The sequence below is a fragment of the Brassica napus genome, chromosome C7, assembly GCF_020379485.1.
Source record: "Brassica napus cultivar Da-Ae chromosome C7, Da-Ae, whole genome shotgun sequence".
Classification (NCBI taxonomy): Eukaryota; Viridiplantae; Streptophyta; class Magnoliopsida; order Brassicales; family Brassicaceae; genus Brassica; species Brassica napus.
Genome location: NC_063450.1, coordinates 10919069 through 10930003, shown reverse-complemented (window position 1 = coordinate 10930003; position 10935 = coordinate 10919069). Strand labels below are relative to the sequence as shown.

Here is a 10935-nt window from a genome sequence, read left to right as displayed (position 1 = left end):
CTTCCCACTAGGGATGGCAATCAAGGACCTGGACCGCGGGCCTGGCCCGTAAAGGCTTGCTGCGGGGCGGGATTGGGCCTCCATTTGGTAAGCCCGCAAAATTGCGGGCCTCGCGGGACGGGTTCAAAGCAGGACGGGTCGAAAGCGGGATGAGCTTAACCTGCGGGATTTTGAAGACCCGCAACCCTAAGTCCCCATTCTGCTTTCGCCTAAAACATTGAGAGAGAGAGAGAGAGAGAGAGAGAGAGAGAGAGAGAGAGAGAGAGAGAGAAGGCGATTCGACGTTATGTAGCTCCGGTGATGGTGGTTTCAGGGTCGATGATGCTTCCGGTCTCCCAAGCACCTTCGATCTGCACCGGTGAAGCTTCTTCGAGTTATTATAAGAAGTTTGAAAACTCACTTTCCACCGAATAAGAAGATCTAGTTCACACCATGGGTTCTTCTTAGTTTTGCCTATATGTATTTGTTCACAATATCATACATTTTGGAGTTTTAGGTTTCAATATATCTTTATTTTTCTTATTTGCAGAAGATGAAGTTGATGGCGAAGAAGAGAAATTTCCATCTTTTTGTCGCTTGTTGGTGATAAAGATGAAGAACAAGAAGTGTGATTGGTGTTTTTTATTTATTTATTTTTGGGATTAGCATCTTTGATTTGGTATTGGTTTTATTTAATTTTGGTTTCTGAAAACTAAATCATTTGTTATGAATTATGAGTTATAATATCTGGATTCAGCAACTAATATTGTTTATTTTTAAAATGTTTGGAGTCTAACAAAAGTAAATAAACAAGTGTTTTGATCCAACAAAATCTTCAACTAACAAGTGTATTGCTTTATTCAGTTCAATCCTCGACTAAACTTACTTACTGATGCGTCACGAAACTGATAAAGTGTCCTGAATCATGTCTTGAAGCGTTCAGGAACCATATGTCCGTTTGTAATTCTATGTCCCGCGGGCCGATCCACAAAGGCCTACATGTTTTGCGGTACGGGTTTGGTCAGCCATTTTGAGGACCGCAGCCCGCGCGGGCCTGACCCGCCGTGACCCGCTCGAAGACGAGCCCGCTGCGGTACGGGACGGGACGGGACGGATCAACCTGTTTGACATCCCTAATTCCCACGGTGAGATTGAGCCCATATTTTGACACAAGATAACACTTTGAGTTAGCTTTCTATTGCCACCAGTTTGAGGTCAATCCAACGGTTAGATAAGAAGTTATATCCGTTTTACCGAAGCGTGGTCAGTCTATCTCGCGAGAGAGAGAGAGCTGTCGAGGAGATGAAGGAACGTCGATCGAAGGTGATTCCAGAATGCAGGCCGAGTATATTTCAAGACTGAGTTAAGCCCAGAAGCAACCACAAATTACCAGAATACCGTTGGACGACCTAAAACCCTATTTATGTATTTTCTAAGTCATTGTTGACGGCTAACCTTTATTCATTGTTCTTAGCTATGAGAGAAAGGAGGAACTCTGATATCTCAGGTCTTAACCCGAAAGACTAACTGCAAGTGCACAGTAAAGTACGCAGTAGTAATACGGGATCGAATCCACAAGGACCAAAGTTCACAAGAAGAGCTAAAGATAAATTACTAGCTAAGGCTAAGAAGAGATTTTTGTTTGGTTTTGCAATAACTAAGAACAGTAAATAAAAGAAAGCTAGCTAGATAAACAGAGAAACGAAGATGAAAGACTATCAGAAAAAGCGTTGGGCATAGGATATTCTCGGGAAATCATTTCGTTGCTGACAAACAGATAAACGACTAGAGAAAGAAGTTAAGCAACGTCTTGAACTCAAACACAATAATAGAATTAACCTACTGTCGTAGCGCTAACTCTCTAAGTTATAGAATCTTCCGCACTAACTGTCGTTGAGTTTCAGATTCTAAACAAGCAATAAGATCAGGTTCGATATGTTCAAAAAGCACAATAACATCAACTGTCGTTGGCTAAGGACACTTTGCTCATCTAAAGTTGTTTCAAACATTTCATCAAGCACCTGTAGGACGTGAAATAACTTAGGTTCAGAAGCTAGATAGCTAATCAAGCTTCAACATTAAGAACACCAATATATGCAGAACCGTAAGATATATCTCTAGATCTAGCAATCCTAGGTCAACAACTCATGAGATCTCCTTGTGAGAAACCTTAAACCCAACTAAAAAACTACTCACTAATCTTCATAAAAATCGTTAAATACATGTTAAGATTATAGATAGACATGATTTAAAAAGATAATCTAAAATAAACAGAAGCAGATCTGATAAACTAAGAACTGAGACAAGTGTAGAGAAAAGTCTACAACGATTGATAAAAAGACAAGATAAAAAAGAATCTCTCCTTAGGGTTTTCCGCTTTACACGTGTATATATATATGGTCTTAGAAAAGAAAGTCAAAAGTCAAAAGCTAAACGCCAAACGTAAACGCTATTTTCTGCGATCAGAGTCGTGACCGCGTTTGGAAACGCGCGTTTGCGTTTGGTCTTCACTTTCACTTCTCCGTTTCAGGTCGCGACTCCATTGTTGAGCTTCATCCTCTTCGCCAAGCTCGGGCTCATCAATGGCGCTACTGCAACTGCACTTCCGGTGTTAGCTCATCTCTCCGGTGTCGTCTCGCTTCTGTCTGCCGTGCATAGCTCTCGCCGTCGAGCCATGGTAACCAGAGCTCCGTCGAAATCGTCGTTTGCAAAGAAGATGGGATCCATAGCGCCTCATCGAGCAGTCCAAGCACGTCCTTCGAACGATTCGCCGGGCTCGGATTGGAAGATTGAGGCTTGAACCGAGAGCGATGGATTCATCAGTCTGGATCGAGCTTATCGATCGATTTGGGGCTTACGGTTCTTGACTTGCAGGCTGGGCGTCGACGGGACTGAATCGAGCGGCTCGTTATTCGGCAAGTGCTCACTTTGCTCAGCTCGGACTTGAGGATTGATGGCTGGGTCGAGGGCTGAACCGAGAACATTAGATCGAGCGCTCGCAGTTTCCATCTTCATCCGCTTTTGGCCCAAAACTTTCAAATGAGTAGATTAAACCTCCGTTTTTTTGCCACAAAACTCCTAATTGCGCACTTTATCCCCTGTGACCTGCTTAAAGATAAGACTATAGAACACAAAAAACTCAAAAATGACTATATACATAATAAAAACTAATCAAACTTAGCTAGAGATCAATGTAAAATCCGATAAATATGAGACTCATCAAATCTCCCAGACATGAATCTTTGCTTGTCCTCAAGTAAAGTAAGCAAAAACTAAACCAAAGGGAAAAGAAGTTTGAAAATATGGGAACTACTATTTTCTCTTGACAACCACCTTTACCATTACCTGTTGTAAGCCACATCAAAAAGTACTATCTTTAAGAGATACTTCCATGTACTTGACCTTCAGCTTAGCAACCATACCACTTTCAACCCACAGCTTGGAGTGACCCAAATTCACCATAACTGACTTCTTATTAGGAACTGAAATGTGCAGTCTCATCGAGGGAGTATCGATCAATGGATACATGGAGTCTTTCCCGTTCAGGTTTCACACTTCCGGTTTCTTTCCTCTGTCTTTTCTTACTTCCCTCAGTCGATTTCTCCCTATTTTATAGGGTATCATTTTATTTTTTCTATCGACTGAGTTTATTGGATAGGATTCCATGAATCGAGTACTGATGGAGTTCACCACCAAGTTCCCCATTCACTTTTTTTTTACCTTTATCTTTTTTTTTTTAGAAGGGAAGAGAGAGGGAAACCGTACTCAGATTCTTTTCAGACCTGAACGAGGATTCCGATCCAATGTATACCAAGCCCCAAGACAAGAGAAATAAGTATATTTGGTGAAGTCAGCTCTGGATCCTTCAAATACGCACAAGCATGAGTGGCACTGGCAGATCGATCCACTTGGGAGTTTTCATGTTGTAAAATCTGCAGTGAGTGGCTAAAAGAATGGTCACTAAGGCGTTAGCTAGACGGTTATTCCAAAGAAATGGCAGTTCCAGGCAAAATTTGACTCAATAAATCCGAACAAAATGAAAAAAAAATTATACTACGAAACACTCACAAGCACCAAAAAGAGAGGCTGTTAGTAACATCCTAACATCCTTCCCCAGACTTACTTCACACCGTCTCGGTGTGAAAGTAAATCCAAAGGAGGGTAGAGAAACAAAATATAGAAATCCTAAAAGAAGAGGAAAGAAAATCTTACCGGTAGGTTGCCTCCCACCAAGCGCTTGTTTATAGTCATGAGCCTGACTTTTAGGGTTCGGTTTCAGTCCAGGTGAGCATGAGAGCTTGCTCCAAAACAAGTCCCACCATCAAACACTTTGAGCTTCAGAACCTTGCTCATAAAACCTTTCACAACTTCCATACCTTTCTCTTTCATCTCGGAAGTGAGAACCGCTCTGACTTTCGAAAAAGGCTTTGAGGTTCCTTTGCATTTCACCTCATAATCAATTATTCCATCAGAACAACTGTGAGGTATCAACATCAGATGAGGATCGCCCTTGAACCTTTTGCATTTCAGCTTCTTCTTTGCTTTTGCATCAGACTTCTTATGCAACAGTGTGATTGCCTTTATTCAGAGCTTCTTTGACCTGACCTTTATCCATGAGGTCCTCCTTAGAAATAGGTACATGAGTGCTCTGATTGAGTACAGAGATGCTAGAGGCCAATCGTGTACACTTATTTGTGGGCTCGGCTCTGTAGAAGACATTCTCATCGATTTTCACAAAAGAGATTCTCTTGTTAGGCATATCCGTAACTGCAGCCACCGTGGCTAAAAACGCTCTTCCAAGAATAAACGGTCTATTAGAACCATTGCTCATCTCCACTACCTAAAAATCAGTAGGAACAATGGATTTTCCCACTTGGAAAGCTAGGTCTTTAACGGTACCTTGCGGAGACTTGGTAGAGGAGTCTGCAAATTCTAGAGTTAGCTTTGGTGATTCAATTTTAAGGCCCAACCTCTCAGCGATGTCCTTGGCCATGAGGTTAACTGTAGACCCAATACCACAGAGAGAATCCATGAACTTGATTCCTGATATTGAACACGGAACCACGAACTTTTTGAGGTCTTCTAATTTGGGGAGAGTCTTTATCGGAGATGATGCATTCATGGTTTTGATGAATAATTCCTTTATCTCCTCCGCTGATTCTCTGGTGTTTATGAAGAACCGATTCAGATGGTACATGCTCCAAGCATCTTCAAACGACGTGGTAGAAGGGATCCTTTTCATTATTTTCTTAAACCCAGCTAGTGTCTTCTCGTTGATAGGTTCTTTCAGATGTTGTGACACAACAGGGTACGAGATTCTTGGTACATATAATCGCTCAGACGAGGTACAAGCATGAATTTTCACACTACGCTTGGGCTCGACAGATTTAGGCAGGAGATTGATTGTTCCATTCTCAACAACCTTCTTTTCAGTTTCTTTTTCAGATTCTTCAGCCTCCCCATCCTCTCTGGCCGAGACAGCGTTGCAATGAGCTTTAGGATTCACCTCTGGTTTGTCTGGTAGGGTACCCGGTGGTGCTCTACTCGCTGATGAAGCTTGAGCAACTTGTGTCTCTAAAACTTTCATGTGGGTGTTCTAAGCTTCAAATTTCCCATTTAAATCTTCGTACATGTTGTCGACCTTTTTGTTGATTTCTGAAGTGCTCCTCTTCTGTCCTTCTAGCACCATTTGTAACATCTGCTTGATTTCACTGTCTTGAGAGGACTGAGAGGTAGATGCATTCCCATGAGCTTGGAAGTTTTCGTACTGCTGCTTCTGCTGGAAGCCATTGTTCCCAGAGTTGTTCCCTTGGTATTGATTTCTGTTCTGATACCCTTGATTGAAAACACTCTGATTCTGCGCCAAAGGCCTATTCTGGAACTTACTCTGCTTGTTAACTTGATGTGGATAATCTGATCTTGTGGTGTCTCCACATTGTTACTCCGGTAAGATAACAGATGCTGTTGGTTCCTAAAATTCTGATTGAAGCCCTGGTTGTAAATCCCTTGACCACCAATGTAGTTCACATCAGCTTGCAATTCACATGAGTCACCACCAGTAGACTCTAGCTGGATCTGATCACTCTGATCTCCCATGAAATGAACTGCTTTCTGATCTCTCTTGAGCAGCATCTCAATCTTGGCACTCAGCTCATCGATGATCTGAGAATCAGAGCTTAAACCTCTCCCAGAGCGTTCATAGTCTGACCTACGATTCGCTTAACTAGATGCAAGGTTGTTAATCAAAAGATATGCTTCTTCCACAGTCTTGGTCATGAAATCGCCATTACTAGCAGTGTCCATGGCGTTTTGGTATTTCTCACAAACTCCATTGTAAAAGATGTTCAGCAGGTTGACATCAGTATAACCATGGTGTGGACAGTTTGTGGTGTATTCTCTGAAGCGCTCCCAAGCTTCGTGAAAGCTTTCTGATCATGTCTGCTGAAAATTTGCAATCTTGTTTCTGAGGTGAGTTGACATCGACTTAGGAAAAAAGTGTTGCAAGAATGCAGCTTTGGTCTCTTCCCAAGTCTCATAAGAGTTAAATGGGATAGATCTCATCCATGTATCTGCCTTGTCTGCCAAAGAGAACTCGAATAATTTGCACATCAAGGTCCCTATAGGTATCCCGTTGGTCCTACTGGTGCTGCAGATGTTTTCAAAACATGCCAAGTGATACATTGGGTTCTCAGAGGGGAGCCCGTGAAACTGTTTCTGCTGCACCAAATTTATGAGACCAGTTTTGATTTCAAACTTTCTTCTCTCTATAGGAGGCGGATTAATGCCAGATTGATTCGCATAGAAAGCATAAGGAGTATCATATTGTGCCAACGTCATCCTTGGCAATTCCTGTTGCACACCCGGTTGCCTCGTAGCTGCAGCCGGTTGTTGAATGTTTGGCCTATTGTTGCCATGTTGTCCACCCACAACAGGTAGAACTTGCTCATTGTGGTCTATCTGATGGTCATGAGTGATGGACCCAATTTCGGTAAATACGTTAATGGTCCGCGATCAAAATTATGGGCCGTAAGGAACCAAAGCCCGTAGCAAGCAGTCGAGCTCGAAAGCAAAGAAGTCAAGTCCCCGGAGATCGCGGAGCAGTTACGGAGGTCGCAGAGCAGTTACAGAGATCACGAAGTCGACTCACTATAAAGAAAGGAGAAGGGACATGAAGAATGACACGTTGAAAACCCTAGAGAGAGCTACACACTAACATCGACCTTGTTTTCCTCCCGATCTTAGACTCTTTTTTTACGAATCTTGTTTGTATCACTCGATCTAGTTCAACTCATTGTATTCGATCTTATTCATCAATAAAGTCCATTTTTACCTACTGGAAATTGTTTAACATCGTTGTGTTCTAAAGATATCGTTCCCTACATCATTTGTCTTCCCTAAATCAAACCCCGATCACTATCAAATACTTAGTGTAGATTTTAGGTTCTACAATGAGGACCATCCCGAAGCAGAAGATTATCATCGTTTCCAGACTTCTCAGCTTCTAGTGCCTTTCCTTTCTTCTTCTGTCTCTCTAGACGGTCGAGTTCCGATTCTAAAGTTATGAGATTAAATGATCCTTGGCTCCTAGTATGACACCTGCTCATGCACCTGGAAGCACACAAACAAAGAAGAAAAGAGTAGAGTAAACAAGAAAATAAAATGCCTTAGTCTGAAACCGATCCAAAGCTCTAAAGTGACCAATTGGTCCCCGGCAACGGCGCCAAAAACTTGATATCTCAGGTTTTAACACGAAAGACTAACTGCAAGTGCACAGTAAAGTACGAAGTAGTAATACATGATCAAATCTACAAGGACCAAAGTTCACAAGAAGAGCTAAAGATAAATTACTAGTTAAGGCTAAGAAGAGATTTTTGTTTAGTTTTGCAATAACTAAGAACAATAAATAAAAGTAAGCTAGCTATATAAACAGAGAAACGAAGATGAAAGACTATCACAAAAAGTGCTAGGCATAGGGTATTTTCGGGAAATCATTTTGTTGCTGACAAACAGATAAATGACTAAAGAAAGAAGTTAAGCAACGTCTTGAACTCAAACACGATAATAGAATTAACCTACTGTCGTAGCGCTAACTCTCTAAGTTATAGAATCCTCCGCATTAAATGTCGTTGAGTTTCAGATTCTAAACAAGCGATAAGATCATGTTCGATATGTTCACAAAGCGCAATAACATCAACTGTCGTTGGCTAATGACACTTTGCTCATCTAAAGTTGTTTCAAATATTTCATCAAGAACCTGTCGGGCGTGAAAATAACTTAGATTCAGAAGCTAGGTAGCTAATCAAGATTCAGCATTAAGAACACCAATAGATGAAGAACCATAAGATAAATCTCTAGATCTAACAATCTTAGATCAACAATTCATGAGATTCCCTTGTGAGAAACCCTAAACCCAACTAAAAGACTACTTACTAATTTTCATGGAAATCCTTAAGCACATGTTAAGATTAAAGATAAACATTATTTAGAAAGATAATCTAAAATAAACAAAAGCACATCTGATAAATTAAGAACGGAGACAAGTGTAAAGAAGTCTGAAAAGATAGACAAAAAGACAAGATAAAAGAGAATCTCCCCTTAGGGTTTTCTCCTTTATACATATATATATATATTGTCCTAATGAAGTAAGTCAAAAGTCAAAAGCCAAACGCCAAATGCAAACGCTATTTTCTGCGATCAGAGCCGCGACCACGTTTGGAAATGAGCGTTTGCGTTTGGTCTTCACTTTCACTTCTCCGTTTCAGGTCGGGACTCCATTGTGGAGCTTCATCCTCTTCGCCAAGCTCGGGCTCATCAATGGCGCTACTGCAACTGCACTTCCGGTGTTAGCTCATCTCTCCGGTGTCGTCTCGCTTCTGTCTGCTGTGCATCGCTCCCGCCGTCGTGCCATGGTAACCAGAGCTCCGTCGAAATCATCGTTTGCAAAGAAGATGGGATCCATAGCGCCTCATCGGGCAGTCCAAGCACGGCCTTCGAACGATTCGCCGGGCTCGGATTGGAAGATTGAGGCTTGACCGAGAGCGATGGATTCATCAGTCTGGATCGAGCTTATCGATCGATTTGGGGCTTACGGTTCGTGACTTGCAGGCTGGGCGTCGACGGGACTGAATCGAGCGGCTCGTTATTCGGCAAGTGCTCACTTTTCTCAGCTCGGATTTGAGGATTGATGGCTGGGTCGAACCGAGAACACTAGATCGAGCGCTCGCAGTTTCCATCTTCATCTCTTACAGTTTCACGGGACGCGGCTTCCATTGTTGGGAGTTTGAGCTTTTTACACTTTAGTCCCTGACCTTTTTGATATTTCCGATTTTAGCCCAAAATTTTCAGAGGAGAAGATTAAACCTCCGTTTTTTTGCCACAAAACTCCTAATTCCGCACTTTATCCCCCTGTGACCTGCTTAAAGACTATAGAACACAAAAGACTCGAAAATGACTATAATACATAATAAAAACTAATCAAACTTAGCTAGAGATCAATGTAAAAACCGATAAATTTGAGACTCATCAAACTCCTTTAGAGTCCTCGTGGAACTCCATTGGTTTTTATATATATTGCTTTCTATACCATATCTATTCTTTCTATGATTTATGTGACAACTATCATGTTTGAATAGATCTACCTTTTAGGTTTAGGGTTCAGATAGGATGAGGGATTAGCCCAAAATATAGATGGCTAAATTGTCAGAATATCCATCAATTGAATTGAACTTACTACTTGTGTTATAGAGTAGCTAACTATAATCATGTTCTTAGGATAATTAGGCGCAAGCGAGAGCATGGTTTATTGCCTGAACCATTCATATTGTGCTAGGATTGCTAGAGAAAGACGAGAGTTGATCTAAGAACCTAGTGAATATTGTTCAAACCTGGTCGCTAAAGCTTGCTAGAAGGATCGGCGATCGACAACTCGTTAGTTGTATCGATCGAGGATCTGAAAGGTGTATCGATCGACATTCCTATAGAATCGGCGATCGACACTTTCTCAAGATCAACATGCGAGAGTTGAGATCTTAGATCTAGTAATAGATAATCTTAACATGCGAGAGTTGATAGATTATTCCTTAGTTTGAGTTCTATAATATCCAACCTTAGTCTCTATACTACTATAATCCTGATTGCTTGAATAGAAACCCTAAGTCTAGCAACCATCGTTCCATCAAACAATTCAATCAATCAATCGAGCAATTACTTTGCTCACACCATTGCTATTTAATTACATTTAAAACTATTCGACCTAGTTTAATCAATAACTATTTAGATCTAGTGTGTGGCCTAGCTCCCTCTGAATTATATCCCTAAGTTCTACAAATCGACCTCTTATTTTAGAGAGTACAAATCACTCCTTAGGGTAATTTGAGTGATATCATTCGGCCAAGAAAAAGGCCGATCATGTGGTGGTTACTTTTCGGCGATTCCGATCGTTTGAGAAAGAAGGAACCGACCAGAGATGGAAGGAACCGGCAAGGAGAAGCAAGTGGGAACCCATGATGTGGCTCCAAGGTACTTGATGGACCGGCAATCCATCAGACTAAGCCGGCGGCCCCAATGGCCGGGTCTTTGGTCTGATCGGTTCGAAGGTTTATTTTATTCTATACATTCTTCTTCTCTTCTTTTCTGGATATCATGAAGGGGTGTGATGGTTAGGCCGAAGGGTTGTGTCCCTGGAACGAGTCCATTCGCATCCAAGCCGCGATCCTAGGCCATCGGCTGGATCTGCGGATGTGTCTGACCAGACCAATGGATCGGTTGCGATGAACGGTTGGAACAACCAAAGAGTACGAATTGCTAAGGGTCATGAGTTGCTATGAGGCACAAGTGAATCAAAGGGTACGAGTCTCCAAAGGTTGGAGTTCCAAACGGTGTCATTGGATCAAGGCTTTGGCCGATCCAGTTGGGAACAGTCTGTGCCTGTAAGCCGGACAGACGTATGGTTCGTCT

At 41.8% G+C, this 10935-nt stretch overlaps 1 protein-coding gene and 1 non-coding gene across 2 annotated transcripts; one reads left to right on the top strand and one right to left on the bottom strand.

Annotated features, from left to right (window-relative positions):
- Nucleotides 1-4254: 4254 nt before the first annotated feature.
- On the bottom strand, nucleotides 4255-5566 carry LOC106356540. The gene is made up of 3 exons (XM_013796282.2): nucleotides 4874-5566; nucleotides 4580-4819; nucleotides 4255-4533 (listed from the first exon to the last, which is right to left on the bottom strand). The coding sequence occupies exons 1-3, from the start codon at nucleotides 5564-5566 to the stop codon at nucleotides 4255-4257; spliced, it is 1212 nt and encodes a 403-aa protein (XP_013651736.2).
- A 777-nt stretch (nucleotides 5567-6343) lies between these two features.
- LOC125590866 lies at nucleotides 6344-6450 on the top strand. The gene has a single exon (XR_007326868.1). It is a non-coding gene; the product is annotated as a small nucleolar RNA R71 (small nucleolar RNA).
- Nucleotides 6451-10935: the final 4485 nt, after the last annotated feature.

What these genes read in the sequence shown, in the direction of transcription:
- LOC106356540 (XM_013796282.2), bottom strand. Translation starts at nt 5,566, where the DNA reads ATGAAAGTTTTAGAGACACAAGTTGCTCAAGCTTCATCAGCGAGTAGA. An exon ending in CCAAGTCTCCGCAAGGTACC is followed by an intron (nt 4,820 to 4,873) that starts GTTAAAGACCTA and finishes ACTGATTTTTAG; the next exon opens with GTAGTGGAGATGAGCAATGG. An exon ending in ACCTCATGGATAAAGGTCAG is followed by an intron (nt 4,534 to 4,579) that starts GTCAAAGAAGCT and finishes TTGCATAAGAAG; the next exon opens with TCTGATGCAAAAGCAAAGAA.